Source organism: Rhinichthys klamathensis, unplaced genomic scaffold (genome assembly GCF_029890125.1).
Source record: "Rhinichthys klamathensis goyatoka isolate OS25496 unplaced genomic scaffold, OSU_Roscu_1.1 h1tg000040l_1, whole genome shotgun sequence".
Taxonomy (NCBI): Eukaryota; Metazoa; Chordata; class Actinopteri; order Cypriniformes; family Leuciscidae; genus Rhinichthys; species Rhinichthys klamathensis.
Window position 1 is genome coordinate 6,552,747 of NW_026606587.1, and position 22,201 is coordinate 6,574,947.

Sequence of the window (22,201 nt, forward strand, 5' to 3'; positions counted from 1 at the left end):
GACCTGTGAAAGGATTATTGATGTCTTAGATACTGTTGCCATGGCAACGCATCAAACTTTAATATTCTTTTTGGATGCTTTTGAGACTCTTAGCATGCCTGAAATTGCTTAAAATTGCATGAAACTCGACAGACAGATCACATTTATTAGCCAGTAGACATGTGCAAAGTTTCAGAAACGGGCGTGGTGTAGGGACTCAGTAGCGCCACCTTTTGACAAAAGTGGGGGGGTTAGTTTTATAGTTTTACCTACAATCATAAAACTCAGTACGCATATTGTTCAGATCAAGCCGAACAACTTTCTAATTTACAGTCATTAGCTTGGACCAACACGAAGTCAGATATTTTAGTTTGAATGTGGTTGTTTTCTCTCCCTCTGTCTCTCTCTGACAGAGAGAATGCACCCACAAAATCATACATAGGGGCATACTGCCCTCTTGTGTCCAAAATTATATTTATATATACATATATTTGGTATGTGACTGAGGACCTAACGTTACAGCTTTTAAATACGGACGTCCACATTGATAATTGTGGCACTTGCAGAGCGCTCGAATGAATTCCTATGGAAGTAGAAATTAACTAAACGTTCGCTCAGCTCTGCTCGCTCGTCACCATGGACGCGCACCATTATGAATGCCAGTGCAGCCGCATACTTTTTAGTGTCACTTTAAAATTAGTGCAATAACGGGGCCGATTGCTTGAATTGTGAGTTCAATAGTCTATTATTTTTCACGGAAAACACAACAACAAAAGAGTACAATGATAGATTCGCTTAAATAGGGGCTTTTACATAAAATAGCCTATTCCGTCATCATCTTTTCAGTCAGCTCTTCACTCTCGTGATTAATGAAATTTGACTCCTGTTGCTGATATTTGCTGCAACTTTCGTTCCGCTCACAATTTAGTAAGCAAACACGCTTCAAATGTGTTTTTATTTTATTTTTGTGTATATATATGTGTGTATATATATGTGTGTATATATATTGTAAGGGGTGTACAGTCAAAGACCCAGAACCAGATATGAAGAATGAAGACCCGGAGTCAGAATTATAAAAAATTAAAGAAAAGTTTTACTGAAGATAGTTTGCATTTTCATCAGCAGAAGTCAGCTTCAAGACTCACACAGGAGTTCGTAGGCCGCCCCGCTTACAGTTACAAAGATCACAGCAGTTATACCATTTCCAAGGTCTAAGCTACGTCATTGCTTACAGGTTGAATGATTCTCATTGGCTAAGAAACATGAAAGCCTAAACAATTTAACACATGTGAGGAGATAGGGGTGCCTATCGCCATTAGTCAAGATAGTTGTCGTCCACTCATTGGATTTAGGTCTGTGGTGGCCTCGCAGGTTAGAGAAGGGCGCCGGGGTGTCTGGTCCAACCGTCCAGAACCTACATAGAATGTCATACGCACACACACACAAATAACAGACACTAGCAAATAACAGCTCCCATCAAGGCTGAAGAGAGTCTGAGCTCCTTATTATCAGTTAAGTATACCAAAACATAATGCTAAAACATTCACTCGTTTGGGAGAAAAACAGATAACTGACATTTACTCCCAAGGAAGGAAATATACTGGAAAGAATACATTTTAATACAACAATTAAAGTTTGATAGTAACGCTCAATATAGCTTGACCATATGTCCAGCGAAGAATCATATGTGCCCACGCTGCCTTTAGGACCCTTTAACCTTTCTACTGATCCCAGAGAAAGAGACAAACGGCCTTGTGGGTTACGTGGCCTTCGTGTCCTGCGTGTACTAAGTGCAATCTCAAAGTAAGATTGGAATGCACCTAAAAGAAACTGGTTACTTGCATCCATGCATTTAAGAAAATATATTTTCACAAGCACAAGAATATAAAAATTATTATGTGATAATGAATATATTTGATTATTGATTTTTATAAAGGAAGTATATAACCATTCAAAATGATATATGATTATATATGTATTTGAAGAGGCAAGGGATTTTGACCAACCCTTCAATATATATATATATATATATATATAGCTTATGTTTCAAATATGAGTTAATTAACAATCGTTGGAAAGAATGATACTTTTAATATCACTAAGCCGTCATTAGGTGCCGCCAGGCAACCGTCTTAATGAGCGAGTCATTGATTCATTCGTTCAAACGATTCGTTCGAACGGCTGAGTCATTCATGAATGAGACAGATTATGGATTGGTCGTTGAATCTTTGAGTCAACCGATTCGTTCAAAATGCTGAATCATTCAGTAATGAGAACGCGTTGCTGTGAGATGCTCGATGGTTCTGCTGTGATCTTTGTTTAACTATTTTCGCTGCTGAAACAGAAAAAAAAGTCAATATTGCATCTAAAATGTAAGTGATTTGACGTGTGTGTGTGTGTGATTGTGTCTGTTACAGTGATTGTTTAACCCTTGTTAAAGTTTAGGCCTTGTCTTTTGGATATATATCTTTTTATATAAAAAAAATAGCATACAACCCATATATTTTAAATGTATTGTTTGCTTTAAATGTCATTGAGATTTGTATGTTTGGTAATTGAACCTGAATGAATTTTAAATGAATGTGCTATATTTCAGATCATATATTTGTTTTCCTTAAAATTTGAACTAACACTAACTTTATTCTCATCTGAATGATAGATTATTTATTTATGTATAAAATAAAAACACATTTGATTTTTCTTTTTTAATCAATGTAGAATGTGTAACTGAAAAAATAAACAGATTAGGGCTCTGTTCGAGGACAATAAATGAAAACCAATGCAATATGATGAATGTCCAAAATATTTTTTTTGCTTTTAAACTATGTGTGTGTGTGTGTGTGTGTGTGTGTAAGAGATTTTGGTTGGGTGACAGTTGTAGTTTACAGTTTGACAAAAGCACAATGTTGTGTTTTATTGCGATTGTACACAAATATAAGTAAACAGTTTGCAGTTTGAATAATGTCCTGTATGAACAAAAGGACGGAGTATGTTTTTATGTCTACATTGTTCAATCACGCCTCACACACACACACACACACACACACAAACACACACACACACACACACACACACACCAACTATTTTTCTAATCAGATCAGGCAAATATTTTGTCTTGGCACACTTCATATAACTTTCAAACTTGTGTACTTATTTCATGTGTCCATTAAGTCCATGAGACCGTAGGGTGTCTCATTTTTCATTTTAGGTTTCAGAAGGTTGCTCACGCATACTTTGTGGTTGATATGTGCCCTCAATGCACACTTTTGCAGAGCCCACACTGATGCAAGCTCTACAGCACACATCTTCTCAAAGGTCAAAGCGGAGTTACGATATTGGCCGTCATGCACAGTAACCCTAAAGCCTAAAGGGTGGCGGTGCCACCGGCTTGTTTATATATATATATATATATATATATATATATATATAAAAGCCACCGGCTTGTTTATATATATATATATATATAAATATAGCTGCGAGCAGCGATTACGGGCCAAAGCCGGCGGCACCGCCACTCCGGTGCCTTTAGGTAACTAAAGGCACCGGGGTTGCGGTGCCACCGGCTTGGGCCCGTAATCGCTGCTCGCAGCTATATTTTGTTTTTGTACCTGTAAACGAGTAGTGAGGTGATGGTTTCTGTCATTTTTCTCCCCTTTTGTCTAAGGTGTCATACATAATCCAAGCTCAAGGAAAAGAACATGTCGTCATTCTGGAGAGAAATGAGTGAGTATTTTCCTTCTGCTTCTCTTGCTTTCTCTCCTAAAGTCTTTAATACTAAAAGTCAATTTATACGCTTTCCCAAAGATTTGATTTGATTTGCACAGGCAGGGTATACGGAGAACAAATGGTGAGATCTTCACAATGTTTAATCTTGTGGCCAAAATGTTAAAAAAAATGTGCTTTTTACAATAGTAATTTTTAAACCAAGGTTACCTTGGGTTTAAACTGTGTTTCCCAAACCTTTTCCTGAAGGCACACCAACCGTACACATTTTGGTGTCTCCTTTATAGTTTGAAAATGAGTACTGTTGGTGTGCCTCCACGAACAGGGTTAAGAAACACTGGGTCAACATAAGCCTAGGTTACTATGTACAATGAAAAACATATGAAGCCAAGGCATTCAAGATTACAAGATCTACAAAGGCTTTATTTAGGTGGGCTCACAGGAATACATCACATTTTAAAATGTATTCATATAGAAAACAGTTATTTTAAGTTGTAATAATATTTCACAATACTACTGTTTTTACTGTGTTTTTATGAAATAAATGCAGCCTTGGTGAGCATTAGCATATTGATTTTTAATATTAATTAATATTATTATTTGTGAAAAGCCTAATGTATGTCCTGCATTCCTAATATCTAGACCTTCCTTACATTAATTACATTATGGTTATTTAATAGATTGTTCTGTTGTAAAATGTTTTGCCTTGTTGTAAATCAGGAGCTTGTACAGAATGGGACAATGTTTTAATACCGTCAGCCTTTTCACCTCATTCAACTTAAGGCTTGGCATAGACTGAGCTTGATTTTTTTTCCCCCTTGTGTCATCCTTTCCAAAATGGTTTTAGAATTTGGACTTGTTCACTATTGTACAATGCTTTGTGCATTTGCACATAACAATGTAGAAGAGCTTCAAAAGTTCTCAATGTAAAAAATGTCTGCTCTTTATGTATTTAAGTTATTTTAAATATTGCTACATGTAGGCAGACCTTGTTGGACAATCACTACATAATTGCCACACAAATAAATATCTGTTGATAATATCTGTCACAATGCGGTAGAAACGAGGAGGAAGCAGGATCCACATGCAGCACACTTTATTCAATAAACTGAAAACAATACAAAGACTCAGAACAGGACTCAGGAGCAGTACAACCAACATCGACAGTAACAACACAAGAACTCACAAAGACTGGACTAAAACACAGGGCTTAAATACAAGGCTAAACAAGATAACAAGGGGGCGTGGCTAATCTGAAACACCTGGGGAGACTAATAAACATGACAGGGAACTGCTAAACATGAAAAGACAGGGGAACACAGACTGACATCACAACAATATCAGATTTGACATGCAGCTGAACAAAGCATAGGGGGGTGGATGTTTCACTTCTCGTTCTCTAGAATGTTGTCTCACATAATGCGTCTCATGTCAGATAAAACTTTCCAATACTCCTTAATGCATCCCCTGAACACTCTGTGCTCTTCACTTTAATATTTAGATACTCAAGTAGCAAAAACATTCGTTAACACTTTATTTTACAGTGTCCTTATTACACGTTTTTACTATTTTCTGTTGTAGTAACAGTAAATTATGCATAATTACAAGCAACTAACCCTAAACCAAACCCTATTCCTAACTCTCAATAGTTGTATATGTTGTTAATTGATATTACTGTGTACGTAAATTTATAATTATACTGCTACAAGGACACATTAAATAAAAGTGCAACCAAACATTCTTGTCCCCTTAGTTTGACAGTTTGTTGCTTTTTTGAATGCAGAGCTGGGGATGATTTGAAGATGTGCCTTCAAAGTAAAAATAAATAAATTGTACCATTAATAAGGGCGAATTGCTTCACATTTTGATATAAGATATAAATAACACAGTGTATGACCACATATCACAGTGAGTTTGATAGTCAGTGCTAAATGTGTTGTGGCAGGTGTGGTTATTCTTTAAGAAAAGTTGATGATTTCCAGCTATGCTTACAGTCTATTGCAGAGAAGATGTGACAAAGGTCAGCTCATCACCAGATATTAAAGTTTTTTACACAGTGTGTGGCCTTCTCAGATCATCCAAGATCTTAAACAATCTTAGAACAAGCCCACTGTGCCCATCCGGTGAACTCGAACCCCTGATATTTTTGACATCCGTATGATTACATCTCTCCCTTGTCAGAATTCTTAGGAAAACAAAAATAGAGGAAGCAGAAAAGAGGAACTCGAAATCTTCATTTCTGAAAGCAAAAACTGACCATGATTTAAAGACAACATGAGGCCACACATTTAACATGAAAGGGACATTGTTGCAACCCATTTAACTTCTGTAATGTGACAACCTTTAAAAGAAATTATGTAGTATGGGACTCAAATTTACCCTTGGTATTTGATTGGATTAGGGAAAGTTAGGCCATGATATTAACTTTGATATTTAAAGGGATACTTCAGGATTTAGCGTTAAGCTTTGTATTAGTAGAAAACCTGTAGTATTTTGGAATTACCGTGCTTTCCACCCTCATATCCCCCTGAGACGAGAGATTTATGTATTTTTTGTCTGGAAAAAATCCTCCGATGACGCAAAAATTGTCACTTTGCGTCATCTGAGGATTTTTTGGCCAGAGGCTAAAGACTACAGCCAGTAGTAGGGGCTGTCCCGCATGTTCTCAACCCGCCCATAGAGGGTGGGATCTCACTCACAGAATGTACACATAGTGTCAGCCATCTTTTTTTGGAAGCTAAGCTAGCAGGCTCTTGTTCTGTGGAGAAAGCTGAGTAGTAGGGGTTACCATCCTATTTCTCCCGGACATGTCCGGCCGTCGATGTCCGGGATTCAGCTTTTGCTTTCTGCAGTCGCCATTAATTGTTTACATGCACACCTTTTGTTTCAATCTAACTGAATTCATTCCGATTGGTGAATCTGAATGTAGGGTTTACATGAACGCTAAACAAGTGATCGGTCGATGTGCGTTTTAACATTGCTAAGAAAATTCCCGCTCCTCCGTGAGAGATACGAGACCGGTGCGGTGCGTCTCACAGGTGTCGCTCATCAGTAATCACGCCACCGGCCTCGCGGCGTTCTCCCACGGCCCTCAGCCTCTCTGCTCGCCACAGTAAACATAATGAATGGCGACTGTAGAACGCAAAAGCCGAATCCCGGACATTTTGGGCGATCTCGAAACACATTTTCGGGCAGACTCATCACGGAGACTCACTAGTAGCCTAGACTTGTTGGTTAACTACTGTGCTCTGTTACCGGTAGGCGTGGCCTCCTAGGGCAGCGAAGCAAGTGCATTCTGGGAGTTGTGGTCTTTCATCCACATAAGCCAAAAATAAATTTTATGGCTTTTGTCAGTCTAGAAAGGTCCAAATTTCTTCTACATAAAAGACCAATTTTAAATACACATTAATCTTTCCAGAGGTGAAGTATCCCTTTAAACAAACATCATTAATATTGTGTAACGTGTCCACTGGAGGCAAGTTGAAGATGAACCCAATTGCAGTTTATTACAAAAAGTGAAATCAATACAAGAAAACAGAACCAAACAAAAACTTGAAAATAACCAGACAGACTTGAAAACCAAAACAGAACTCACCAACAGTGAGTTACATGAACAAAGCTGTAAGAGACAATGGGAACACGAGGACTATATGGGCCATTCTACAGAATTGGTTCAGTCAGAGTTGAAAACATCTTGAAAAAAAAAGTATTTTCCTACAAATTTTGTATGTATGCAAATTGTATTGGCTAAAATTCAAGGTACACATTTCTAGTAATTGTGGAGTTAATTCTCATATTGTATTTTCATAAAGTTTTGGAATATTTCTCCTCTCCCTAAATTTTTCACTACCGAAACACAATAATAAATCATTTAATAAGAAGGCTTATATTGACCTATTCTTGTCATGAAGTTGGAGGGACGAACCCAAACGCAGACACTAAACGTTTATTCTGATACAAACAGAAAACAAAAACCCATGAGGGGGCAAAACAGGACTGGAGCAGAGTACAACTAAACTAAGACACGATGACAAACAAGATACTGACTTGACAAGAAGCAAACTCACAATTTATTGAACAGGTTTTCAGGACAAATACTCACAGGGATATACACGCAAAGTTAGACAATGTACCGACACAGGACAGCAAACACAAGGGGATTAAATAGGGAGACACTAAATGACAAAGACAGGTGAAGCTGACTAGACAATAATGACGAGACGAGGATAACAAGGGGGCGGGGTAACGTAACGAGACAACACAAGCACATGGCTCAAAACACAAGACCATGTGCTTGCACACAAAACATGATTTTGTCATGATCCTGCCTCAAGACAAGAGAAAATCAAGGACACGAGGGCAGAATCATGACAGAACCCCCACCTTAAGGAGCGGCTACCAGACGCTCCTCAAGGGGACATCAAACACAGGACATGACCGACTGAGACACAAACCAACAAAACATGACAAATAACAGTAACGGCAAACACGAAAACACAACAACAGGGTTAGGATGCAACAATAAAAATAACAAACAAGGAAGAGGTGGCGGAGGAAACACAGAGTTCATGGGGGGTGGTCCAGGGTGGATGGGTGTGCTGGGGGTCTTCGGAAAACGGGCTGAGGGCGTGGAATCCGGGCAGGTTTGGATCGGGACACATGAGGAGTCTTGGAGGAAACAGTCCGGGGTTGATTAGGGACAGGAGGAACAGTGGACGACGGAGAGGGAATCACGACAGGGGAAGCTGAGGGTGGCGAGACAAGACTTCTGACTGGGGAAACAGCGGGAAAAGGAACAGGACACATAACAGGGGACGTAGCAGACGGCTGTGGAGCGGGAACTGAACTCACTGAATCAGACTCGGCACACATGAAAACAGACTCGGATGAAGCGCTCAAATCAGACTCGGAAGAAGCGCTGACTGCAGCGGGCTCTCTGACTGCAGCGGGCTCTGTGACTGCAGCGGGCTCTGTGACTGCAGCGGGATTGAGATCAGTGCTCTGTGTAGGAGACTTGGGATCAGCGCTCACGATAACTGGACTGGGATCAGTGCTCTCAGGAGCATCAGGAACAGGGACTGGGGACAAGGCAGGACTGACTGGGACATCTAGAATTCGGACCAGACGGGATAAATAATCGGACAGGGTTCTGGCAGCAATGATGATGGGCATCTCCTGATGGGCTGATACGGACTGTATCACAGCCTTTGCAGCGGAATCGGCCGCTGCTTTCTCTTCAGCTGACATGACTGAAGACTCAGAGACGACATTCACAGTACAAGTCTCTGGAAAGGATCTCCCCAACGCTGACTGGGAAACAGCGCTTTCTGCAGCAGGTCGATGATCTGTGCCTCCTGTTGCAAATACCGGAACCGCGCTTACAGCAGCGGGGCCAGGAACAGCGCCTTTGACCTCAGCGGCGGGTTGGAGAGCCATCACGGGCTCAGGGGAAGGTAGAGACGGAGAACCAGAAGGTCCCCTCCTCCTCTTCTTCCTGGGTCGCGGAGCGGAAGCGGTTGCCAGACTAGTGACTGGAGAGGGAGGTGTGGCAGGAACCGTTACAGGAACTGGGAAACTCACAGGCGGCGAGGAGGATTCCGGGCAGGAAGACTCCGATGCTGACTCCCATGACGGGTGCCTTCCACGCTTACCATGAAGACAGATGGACATGGAAGGTGTCTCAGGAGTCGCGGCGAGACTGGGTTGGTCCCCAAGTGTAGCTACTGCTAACAGACGACCCTCAGGGATCACAGGAAGTGTAGCGGGAGATGAAGACCTTGTAGCACCCTGCAGCTCCCTCCGTGACAGACTGTCCACCATACTGTGGAACGGGCGGCTGACCAGTCTTTCTCGTTCGGCGAGAGGAGGAGGGACGTTGAGACACGCGATGAGGTAGCGGTTGACCAGGATCTCCAGCAAGAAAAACCTCCTCTCCTCCACAACCTGGGCGTACTTCCTCAGGGTCAACCTACCCTGTCAGGGGCAAAACAGGACTGGAGCAGAGTACAACTAAACTAAGACACGATGACAAACAAGATACTGACTTGACAAGAAGCAAACTCACAATTACTTGAACAGGTTTTCAGGACAAATACTCACAGGGATATACACGCAAAGTTAGACAATGTACCGACACAGGACAGCAAACACAAGGGGATTAAATAGGGAGACACTAATGACAAAGACAGGTGAAGCTGACTAGACAAGGACAGGTGAAACTGACTAGACAATAATGACGAGACGAGGATAACAAGGGGGCGGGGTAACGTAACGAGACAACACAAGCACATGGCTCAAAACACAAGACCATGTGCTTGCACACAAAACATGATTCTGTCATGATCCTGCCTCAAGACAAGAGAAAATCAAGGACACGAGGTCAGAATCATGACAATTCTACCTTGTAAATATACTGTTTGCTATTTTATTTTAAAAAAATTCACAAGTAAATCAATAACAATTACAATTTTAACAATATTTTAAGTGTAATTTATAAGATTTGTATTTTGAATCCAATCTTTCTTTGTAAAAGTCATAAAGTTTATCATACTGATTTCAAAGTTTAGGATTCATTAGTTTGAATATACATTGAACCAAACACTATAATAATATCTTAGTTGATAATTCAATATACTTTATTTTTGACAAAACATCCCATGTTTCGGTCTTGACTGCACATTTTCGGTAGTGACAGAAATGTTTTGGTATCAACCACATCACATTACAGAATTTTAATGATTTGCATAATAAAACGTATACTAAAATACTAATGATTTGTATAACTGTACTAAAATTTTGTTTATTTCCTCCAAATAAACGATTGTGTTCTCTTTTGTGACTACCAAAACAGTGATGTCACAATCAAAACTTTACCACGTTTAGGTCGTAACTGTTTCTGTAGTGACAATTTTAGATACTTTTTTGTGCCTAGTTCAAAGATGCTAATCAGCACATGATTAGATAGCACAGTTCTGAATAGTTGTGGGCCTACACACACACAAACTAAATTTTATGGAATAACACCCCAAAACGTTTGCAGAAAAAGGGGTGTTGGTAGTGACGTTCCTTAAAGTTACACACAGATTTTCAGACTTTTGAACACATTTAACTAAAAATGATGGGCCCTATCTACTCATGTAGCTACGAGAGAGAGGGATACAAGAATATTTCCTGATCAAAAATGTAAAAGTGTGGTCTCAGCCAATGGACTAAAACATACACTGTTTCGGTAGTGACATGAAAATGCGGGACACATTTTTTTACATAAAGTTTCATGATTTACAAAGAAAATATAAAATAATATTTTTTTTTTATAACTTTTTTAAAAACAACAATGGAAAAAATTGCAAAAATTATTTCAATATCATTTTTATAAGTTGAAATTTAGGGATTCGGGACATCCACCTCCCAATTGAAAGTACCTACTAAATTATGATTTTATGTAAAGCTTACTTATATTTTAAATATTATTGTGGGACTCAATAGATAATAGAAGGATCTTAAGATTTGAATACTTAAATGCTTTTTAATGTGTTTTTTGGTTGTGGGACAGCATTTTGCACCAATTCTGTAGAATGGCCCATATATTTGCACACAGACTAATGACTAACAAGAAACACCTGTGAACAATCAAGACAATAAACCAATCCCAAAACAGAACAGAAAAACATATGACCTGAACAACCAATTAGAACATGACACATGAACAGGGGAAGCGCATGACAGGACCACATGAGGGGCTCAGGGAATCACATGACAATGACATGACCAGGACCTAAGACTAAAGGTGTGTTCAACTTAAAGCGGTGCAGCACAGACCGATTGGTAAATGACATCAAAGTACCGCTAGAGCGATTAGAGAGTAGACGGCTCCATATGCTTTCGAATCACTCTCGCGGTACTTTGATGTCATTCACTGATCGGTCTGTGCTGCACCGCTTCAAGTCGAACAGACCTTAAGAGAATTACAAAATAAGGCTGCATCTGAAATCGCATGCTTCCCCACTATATAGTAGGTAAAAAAAACAGTATGTGACAAAATAACTACAGTATATCCGAATTCACTAGCCTGGCTCCGCCCTCCTACGTACTTCAGCTCAATTTTAATTTTCCTTCAGTACCAAGTCTGGGATTGTGCTGTATTCTTTGGTTTTCTCCGGTCAATTTTTTACCGGGCCAATCAGCGAACAGAGGGAGTGGCTGAGAACGATGATGTTGATGTCGTGCGCTAGTTTGAGTCGCCATACGTCACGACCAAACATTAGCGATTGATTATGGCAGATCCAGAGTGACTTTGGGCAGATCCAATAGTTTTAGACTTCAACAGAGTACCAGCCTACAAGGAAGTTAACGCTTGTCAATGGAGCGATGCCAGACTCTATGTACAAATGAAATGTACGAGAGTCTATTGGGACCAGGCTACGAATTCACAGCACTGAAAAAAAGAAAAAAAAAAGAGTTGGCAAAAAGTACCCTCACCATAATCTGTCACTTAGATCTAAAGATATTCCTTGTGTAGTTATAACACATAAAACACCACAGCATGTAGCAGAGTAAAAAAAAAAGAAGTAGCTTTCATGTGGCTTTTTCGCTCGCAACTTCATGAAACATGCTCAGATCATGGAAAATGGTGCATCATTATTTACAGCAGATTATCCCGATTATAAAGAGCCCAAACTCATAATCCATCACTCAGATCCAAAGATATTATATTTTGTGTATGTCACTGAGAAAACAACAAAACTCACTCAGAACAACAAATTGCCTTCTGGGTGTCATGAGCTAAACAAGAAGGCTACCTTGGTTCCAAATGCTGTAACTTTTGATTACTTTATGCTAGAACCACAAATTTTGATCCAGATGCAGCTCATATGTAGGGGAACTTCATTAAAAAAGATGTCCTCAAACATTATTTATTGTTATTGCATGTCAAATAAGAAATGTCGAAATAAGAAAGAAATAAGAATTGTCTTTTCTCAGCATGAGAATGTCCAAATGTAATGAAACTTATATTTTCTAAAAATGTAAAAAGTTGTCGATCAAACGATACCTACCTTTTTACTCTCCTTGCTATAGTTTTGGAGTTATGATTCTTTTGTGTATGTCACTCAGAAAAAAACTACTCTAAAAATGCCTTCAGGGCATAACATTATAAAAAAATCATGACCCCTTTAATGCTATTTTATCCTTTCTGAATAAAATATGTATTAATACTTTAATTGAATATATTAATATCTTAAAAAAAAAATACTGACTAAAACTTTTAAACAATAATTTTATGGATCTACAGTATATTAAATGTATATTGATAGAGTATATTAAATACCTGCAAGTGCAACAATGAATCCTTACATAGTGGTGCGTGTGTTTTTCCTTTTTTCCTCTCAGATTGCTTCTTCCAGAGGATTTCACTGTGTACTCTTATGCCAAAGATGGCTCGCTGGTCACAGAGAGACCAAACATGACGGTAAGTCACCAAACGTCACACCAGCACATCTTTCAGAAGTTATTTTACAGCAGCTGTCTTAAGTAATTTTCATCAAAATTCTATATATAATTTAATTGTCTTATTAGTATATTTTAAAAACAAAGAAATACATATTTGCTTATGAGAATATAGCATACAAATGCTTAATGCTTTTGCTATTTTACACTTTAACTGGATGTCTACCCAGCATCACCGTCAGTCTGCACTGAGAGCTTGAGGATTGGTTTATTTATATTTGACTCGGATTTGAATGCTCAGAGCTCAGACACACAGGATGTGAGACCAAGAACACTCAAATCAGGCACTTTATAGACGCAAAAAATACAGCACTGACAATCAGTAATGCAATGCTGATATATTCTTTCGTACAACAAAAATGAAACCTACCGCTGCTCTCGCCTTACAAGGTGTACTCTATTTTCACCTTGTTAGCAGTGTTTCTATGCACAGAATGCAGGTGAGAACAGCTGCCATGTATCATCATGTGGTATTGTCTGCTGTTGTAATTGTTGATGCGATTTCCTCAGAGCTGTGACCAAACACACGCACAGCATCTGATGCCATGAGCAGTGGAGTAGTTCTGGGAAGAGCTGCATTACTCACACTAACTGGAATTCAGTTTTACACCACTGTAAGAAGTGATAGAGGCACAAAACATATAAAAAGAATGCAGCAGAATGTATATGCGCTGAAAGAATTTGGTGTAGAAACAATTTTCGCTCCGAAATTGCTTGTAAATTTCACAAACAATTACAAAGAAATGGCAAGGAACATTATGAATTCTTGTAAAACATACTCCAGTAGTCTTTGTTTTATGTACAACTTTGAAAAATATTTTTACAGTGTGGAAAGAGTGAAAGGAGAGTGGGAAGTGCATTCCCATGAAGTTCTTTATCGCTGTGTTCACAGATGAATGTCTGCTTAGAGATGTAATATGAGTCACTGTTCCTGACCTGAATGAAGTCACTCAGTGTTTGCTACGTGCAATTGAGATTTGTCATGCTTTTTTTCATTGCGCTGCCTTACTGTCTCAGTTCACCTACACTGTAAAACATTTGGAGTTTGATTTACTTGGAAAAAAGCTAAGAAACAATTTTCACTCACAAATTGGTAGTAAATTTAACAGTATGGTTTCAAGTAAAATCTACACAAAATTCTCAAGTAAAGTTTACTTACTCCGTTTAAAGTAAGTTTAACTCACACTTTGTACATTTATTTAAAAAAACTTATAAAAAACTATGTTTTTAATATTAATACATATCTTATTTCAATTCATGAATAATGTTTACTTTAGGTATTTTTTAACATTTCTAAAATTAATTTGTGAAGTTAGATTTGGTAACATAGCAATCACACATACAGTACTGGAAAGGTAATTAGTATTGTATAGGTTGTACAGTCAGTGAGTATAAACTCAAATTACCTTGAACAATCTGCTTCATTCAAACAATTAGTCTTCAATCAGTTGACATAAACTGATGTCCAGCTCTTCCTACCAAAACAACGCACACACGCTATGAATGAATAATTCATTACATTGAATCAAGCACTATTAGTATATAAATATTAGTATATAAAGGAGGATATATACACTGAACAAAATTACAAACGCAACACTTTTGTTTTTGCCCCCATTTTTCATGAGCTGAACTAAAAGTTCTAAGACTTTTTACTGTATTGTATTAAAAAAAAAAGCTGCTATGTATGACATGGGACCGTGCATTATCATGGTGCAACATGAGGTGATGGTCGTGGATGAATGGCACAACTGATTGGTTTATTTCATGTTATGACCAAACCACACCTATGAGTAATGTAGCTACAGACCAACCCATTTTAGATTTGTGTCGGCCGTAACAGTCATTTATCCCGCCGGTAAAATAGCAACAGCGCCCAAGATCCGCCCACAAAGTTACTTGCGTTTCAGATCGTTAAAATAAGGCCCTTAGTGTTTTTAGTCTAGCTTTAAACTGACAGAGTGTGTCTGCTTCCCGAACAATGCTAGGGAGACTATTCCAAAGTTTAGGTGCTAAATAGGAAAAGGATCTACCGCCTACAGTTGATTTTGATATTCTAGGTATTATCAACTGGCCGGAATTTTGAGATCACAATAGGCCTAGACGTTAAAGGGATACTCCACCCAAAAATGAAAATTCTGTCATCATTTACTCACCCTCAAGTTGTTGCAAACCTTTATGAGTTTCTTTCTTCTGCTGAACACAAAGGAAGATATTTAGAAGAACGATTCGAACTTTGGCACCATTGGCTTCCATAGTATTTTTTTTTTCTACTATGGAAGTCAATGGTGCCAAAGTTCCAATCGTTCTTCAAAATATCTTGCTTTGTGTTCAGCAGAAGAAAGAAACTCATACAGGTTTGCAACAACTTGAGGGTGAGTAAATGATGACAGAATTTTCCTTTTTGGGTGGAGTATCCCTTTAAGGATTATAATGCGTTAAGAGCTCGCTCAAGTACTGGGGAGCTAAACCGTTAAATTCTTTGTAAGTAATCAGCAATATTTAAAAATGTATAGGATGTGTAATGGGCTCTATGCACGGCGGTATTTCCGGTGAAGGTCTAAGGATGCTGGATTACTTCCGCCGATCGTAGAGTCCAATGCTATACCGAGAATTTATATTGGTTTTTATACTCTATTGTCATACTAAAGAAACATTAGTCACAAAAACAGACAAAACAGACACTCCTCATTTTGTTTATGCTTCTGTGTTTATTATATTAAATAAACATAACTATATATAAAATTACATCTAAACGTATTAAAGTTTCGTTTCAAAGACGAGAGGACAGTAAATTTTGAAGACTCTGCCATAATACCGTTTTCCTCGGTTTTCCTCCGCTTTAAATCTCCCCAACCGGAACCGCACGAGCATCCTTGCGTCAAACGCGGAAGTTATGCGTGCATATAGCCCATAGCCAATGCAGTGTTGACAGAAGCCTATAAAATGAAGTTTACTGATTTTATTTTTTATAAACTAAACAAAGTGTAGTTCAATAAAATTTGCAGGTTTTTTTTTTTTTTTTTTTTTTTTTAAATAAGCTTAAGCAAAAGTCTATATTCATCAGACTTTATTTCATCAGTATTTCCTGTTGGATTTCATATTTAGTCGAGGAATATGACAGTTTGTAATTCAATTCCATATTATACTGATTTTTAAGAGGAATACATCTTATTTAATCTATTTGGGATTTGCTTAAAACTTCTTGGAAATGTTCTGAAATGCCTTGTAGTTAGATCTTTAGTGAAATGCTGATCTGAGACTGTAGTGATATGAAAGTCTGATAACAGTTCCTTATTACGGAACAGGAAACAGCTGCATATTATTGCCTTGTCATACACTTTACAGCTCTCCTCCCGATGTGGACATCATGAATTTCATAAATACTGACTGTTCAAATAAATAAACCAATAGTCTTTCCCTTAAACTCACACCAGTGTTTGAGTTATTGTTGCTGCAAATTTTTTGTACCACAGAGACTCACTGTTTAAACTTTCCAGAGAAAATAGCCAACAAATGATTTCTTTATAGGTGTTTCTGTTTAATAAACAAGGCATAAGAGAAAGTGTTTAAACATTGAAAAAAAATCAACACATAACTTAAAGCAGGAAGAGAATAAAGCAGTTTAAATGTGATAGTGCTTTGTTCTCTCATACCTTGAAATTGTGAATAATTGTGAACAACCAGTTCATGTACAGTGGTCAGCTACATCTGTTTTCCAACTGATAGGCATTTTTTATTTTATTTATATAGCGCTTTTTACAATACAGATTGTTTCAAAAGCAGCTTTACAGAGATAACAGGAAAATAATGCAACAAAATTAGTTTCCAGAAGAAAATAGCATCACAGTCCAGCTTAAGTAAGTTCAGTGATGTTTCATTTTTGTTGTAAAAAAGTTATTAATTTAGTTCATTTATATATATATATTTATATATAATATATATAGCCGCTCTGGAGAAAACCGTGATGTCATCGTCCAGCTCAGTTCAGTTCTCATATAATGGTGTCAATGCAGGCAGATCAATAATATTGTAGAATATTAAATTTAATGTCCCCAACTAAGCAAGCCAAAAGCCAAGGCAACAGTGGCAAGGAACCAAAAGGTGACAGAATGGAGAAAAAACCTTGGGAGAACCCAGGCTCAGTCGGGGGGCCAGTTCTCCTCTGGCCAACGAACGAACAGTGTATGATTATGATTCAGGCATTATGTTTTGTAAAAGCCTGAGACCGATTTCTAGAATTCAGCTAATGAGGAAATAGTGAGAGTGAATTTATGAGGTTATTTTGAAGAATTTTGTTGCCTTGTGAATTATTTTTATTATTATTTTTATGGTGTCATGGACCTGCCGGGCTCCTCCTCCTCTTTGCTTTTTTCCTGTTTATTCGGTCTCCCCTACTGGTGCCGTGGGCGAAGCACAGGTGTGGCGTGGTGCGCGTGTGATTGCTTCCTGGATCTTGGGCTTTAAAAATCTCTCCAGACCTGTTTGAGGCCGGCCGCCGCTTCTCCTTCTCTCCCGCACCTTTTGGGCGTTTTTGTTTCTTTATGCACGACACCTCTTTTCTCTTGTTGCGTACACTTTTATTTCCCAACCTAACATCAATACTGACTTTATTTATACGTTGCTAATTCTTTATCTTTAATAAATATATTTCTTTATATGGCAATTCCACGTGGTCTTCCCTCTCTGGTTACATAGCCTAGAATAGGAAGAATGTAACAATGGGGGGGAAAAACACTTTAAAAGAATATACCTGTTAGCCTTCACCCCCCGCTTTTGAAAAAATTCCAAGAAGAGGCATACCCAAACTAAAACAGATACAGTTCATGAAACCTTTGCACTACAAGCATAAGTCTCATCTGAAAGCAGACACTTGGCAGTTTATTGTAAAGTCATATTTCATTATTGTCATAATGAAAATAATAGTTTTAAATAGCTTCAAAGTTTTGTAAAGTTATTAGACATTTATTTTTATGAAATATCTTTATGAAAATAAAATAGAAGTTGGCATTGTTTTGATCTAGAATTGCACTGCAGCTAAAGCCACATGTCTGACCATGTTATATTTCAAATCTGAAGATAAGTCTAAAACTCTGAATTTTATTAAATGTTTTTTAAAACCATGTCGGGGGATTTTATTTTGAGAAGATTCAAAAATGCTAACAGATGTTTATTATCATTTTCTAAGCATCCATTCAGTGTATTGTCTCTATTATTTTGTGATGCAAACTGCCCCATTCAGTTTCAGTCTTCCCTGCACACATTCACACCTCTCCGGCCTGCTTATGGCTCTAATTATTCTTTTCTTTTGTCTTCATTATAATTACTAACGACTTTCTATTCACACTGTTTTAATCCTTCATTTCTTTAATCAAACTTCTCATTTCACCTTCTTTGAAACTGTATCAAATGCCCTTCATGAGAGAAAAATAAACATTTCAGTGAGCTTTACTATTTAAGATTATTCATAAAAATAACATATTTGCTCAGCTTTAGGTGGCAGGTGCATCTTAGGGCTAGCTAGTATGTTAGCTTAGCACACGATCAATACATGACAATTTATGAGATTAATACCATGTTTTTGCTCCAAACTTACTTTATAACACAAGTTGAGTGTTTTAAATAACCCTCTGTGATCTAATGTGGCTTCGGATAAAAAAAAAATCAAACTTTCTTTTATAGTATTCTGCGCAATGATAAAGGTTATGTCGATTAGCATTGCATTATAAATATGATCTATGATTATGGAAATACCCGACATGGCTTGAAGAACACAGATAAATCATTTATTGTTGCAATCATGTGTTTATTGTCTCCAAAATGTCTTTATCTGCATGTTACAGCGATCTCTGGAAGCCTTGTTTATGTAAAGGATTTGCTGGAGTGTCACATGATATGGCTGTTCAACATGAGTCTCGTTTGTGGACTAAACGTGCATAGAGCGCCCGCCAGTTTTTAGTATGAATGAATTACAGTACATTAGAGTGTTCAGTGGTACAGCACAGTCAAAGCACCCCATTTTGGGTAAAAAAATAAATAAATATTACTCCTCTCCGTTGTTTTAAGTGCTTTCATGACGACCATACAGGAGGTTTTTTTTCCTGAATAGGAGCAGCTGATGGTCATATTTCATATTAAAGGTATCGACTCCTTTTTTCATTTTCCTGACACAATAACTGCCACTGTAAGATTTTCAGAATAAAACAGAGGTCAAATACTGAAGCTTGAGATCTTTTTAATGATGTATAGTTTGTGGAGGTAATTACAATTATTTACATTAAAACTTTGAATTAATATAAACAAAGAATGAATCATTGCGCCGTGGTCCACGTGAAGCTTAAGAGGTAAGACACTAAATGTAATTAAATGTAAAAGTTAATTGCAATTAATTTAAAATGTATAGTGTAAATTGATATGAAATGCAATTAGCTGAACTTTAGAGTGTTTTTTGACCCACTTAAATAGGACATATTTATTTATATGTAATTTCTTAAATACTTCTATTGTCTTTGAAATATGGTTAAAGTGTACTACTTATTCTGACAAACATTTATGGTAAACTGAAATATACTTATGTGATATTATGTAATTTCTATTGAAACTTGTGTATCTTTTAAATACATTTGTAATTACACATTTGTAATGATTGTTACAATTTAGTACATTTAAAATACTTTAACTTTAAATGTAATATTGAATAATACACTACAGTTAAAATTATAATCAAGTACTTTACATGTGCTTTACTATGTTAGTCAACACCAAAATACCGTTAGTGAATTTTAAAGCTTATTAAACAAATTTTAAGAATTTTAAACATTACAAATTATGTAAAATATACATTTAACTTACATTATGACTTTTTAAAAGTGTACTTAAGTTGTGTTAAATTTAGGGTCCTATTTTAACGATCTAAGCGCATGGTCTAAAGTGCACTTAGGCCGTGTCCGAATCCACTTTTGCTAGTTTAACGACAGGAAAAATTGGTGGCGCGCCCAGCGCATGGTCTAAAAGAGTTGTCCCTACTCTCTTAATGAGTAATGGGTGTGTTTTGGGCGTAACGTGCAATAAACCAATCAGAGTCTCATCTGCCATTCCCTTTAAAAGCCAGTTGTGCTCAAGCCATGGTGGATTCGCTATTTACATAGCAGACCATCTACGGGACATGCTGGATTCCACCATATCTTTATGTACACAATAGTAATCTTTTACATTGTAATCCTTTTATTTTTAATATTTGTCTCAACAAATCAGGCCTTGTATACTTGTAAAAGCAGCTTATTTGCATTTAAAGATACACACACAAAATAGCGTGTTTTTGCTTCCACCCAAAAAGGAGCATTTTGGGCATAGTATAATAAATTATCTTTGTAGGATTTTGAGCTGAAACTTCACAGAAACTTTCTGGGGACACCTATTGCTTATATTGCATCTTGTAAAAAGGGGCATTAGGTCCCATTAAAGCATAAGGATTAAAAAAAAAAAAAAAAGTACTCACAAAACAGTAACTAGAAAAATGTATATTCATAATAAAAATTCCCATTGAGTTATAAGATTTAATTCATTTAATTTTTGCAGGCCTAGATATCACACTTATTTATCCAGGTTTTCAAGACCATGGAAACTCTGGCTCTTTAAAGAAAAATAAACTGTTGTTGAGAGAGTGAATTAAAATAAGAAATGTCTTGACTTTTAGTTGCTTTGGCTTATTTTAATGTCTTGTTTTGTCTTATTTTAAATCACACTGAGGCCCCCTAGTGGAACCTACAGTAAAGCTGTCAGACCCTCTTACTAGGTTCTGGTCCCTGACAAGCAAACACATTCAGGTTTAGAATGACAAGAATGTTGCTGTTTGTTAGTCAAGTCTTTGAAATTACATTTTTGTTCTTGGCGGAATTTATTGTGGCTTCTTTCTCTCTCTGTTTTCAATCAGGGTCATTGTCATTACAGTGGTTACATAGAGGATGTGGAGGGCTCTTCTGCAGCACTCAGCCTGTGCTCGGGATTAAGGTGAGATGTTACATCTGAAGCGGACTGTAAAACCTTAACAGCTGCATACACACATCAAAGATGTTTTAGCCTTAAGGTACTTACTGTAATTCATTTTAGTAAAAAAAAAAAAATCCAAACATAAATACTTTTTCTGCCCCTGAAATTATTTTTCTTTTCTGCTCATGTATCCAAGGCAACACAGGCAGCAAGAAAATATGAATCTCATAATCACAGTCTACTTTTCATAATCCAGTCAAATCCCAATGGATACAATTAAAGTGACTGATTTGTTTGGAATATGTAACTTTATATGAAGTTTACATTAATCTTAAATTAAAAATCACCCCATCTATTTTCTAAATCCATGCTATTAATCTTATTATGAATAATTCATCCATTTAATTTTTAACATTTACATTTCTTTTTTCTTTTTTTTAATAATAATGTTTAATCAAAAAGTCATAACTCAATCTTCCAGTGAAACAACAGACTTCTACCTGGTGATGTATGCTGGATTTTTCATTTAGTCCACTCAAAACCCACCCCTTTTCTCACAATTAACTGCAAGCGTGCATGTAGATATGCCTTCAACCAATTGACAACCAATGGATAGAACCAAGTCCCCACACTGCTTTTTTATTTATTTATTTTTTGTTTCACTCAGATGTATGTGTCAGTACGAAGATAAAACCTATTGCTACTTCCATTTCATTGTGACTTTAAAGTGTTGAAAAAGAATCCCTTGTCATTATATACAGGGTTCCCATAATCTGGAAAACCTAGAAATATAAGGTTTTTTTCTTTTCTTCAAAACTTGATAGTTAGGTTCACTAACTTAGGTTCACTCGACATTGTGTAGCTGACGCTTAGGGGGAACACCTTTCTCCGAACATACTGAAGCCTTATTAAATCACGCCAGTGTAAGTACACTGGCCACTGGCATTCAAACATGCAAAATAGAGGTGGGCACCTCCGCTATAAAGGGTGGTGCTGACCGTCATTG

General features: G+C 37.3%; 1 protein-coding gene and 1 long non-coding RNA gene across 3 annotated transcripts in view; one reads left to right on the forward strand and one right to left on the reverse strand.

The window, feature by feature from the left end:
- The window catches only part of LOC130081983 (uncharacterized), a 75,444-nt gene extending 58,069 nt beyond the window's left edge, over window positions 1–17,375 (reverse strand). Inside the window, exon 1 of the long non-coding RNA XR_008806730.1 lies at window positions 17,332–17,375. This is a non-coding gene — a long non-coding RNA (uncharacterized LOC130081983). The remainder of the gene's footprint in view (window positions 1–17,331) is intronic.
- The window catches only part of adam9 (ADAM metallopeptidase domain 9), a 53,192-nt gene that overhangs the window by 9,413 nt on the left and 21,578 nt on the right, over window positions 1–22,201 (forward strand). For both annotated transcript variants that reach the window (XM_056246720.1, XM_056246721.1), the window contains exons 3-5: window positions 3,644–3,702; window positions 13,090–13,168; window positions 21,140–21,216. In XM_056246720.1, coding sequence (XP_056102695.1) covers window positions 3,644–3,702; window positions 13,090–13,168; window positions 21,140–21,216 — 215 coding nt within the window. The remainder of the gene's footprint in view (window positions 1–3,643; window positions 3,703–13,089; window positions 13,169–21,139; window positions 21,217–22,201) is intronic.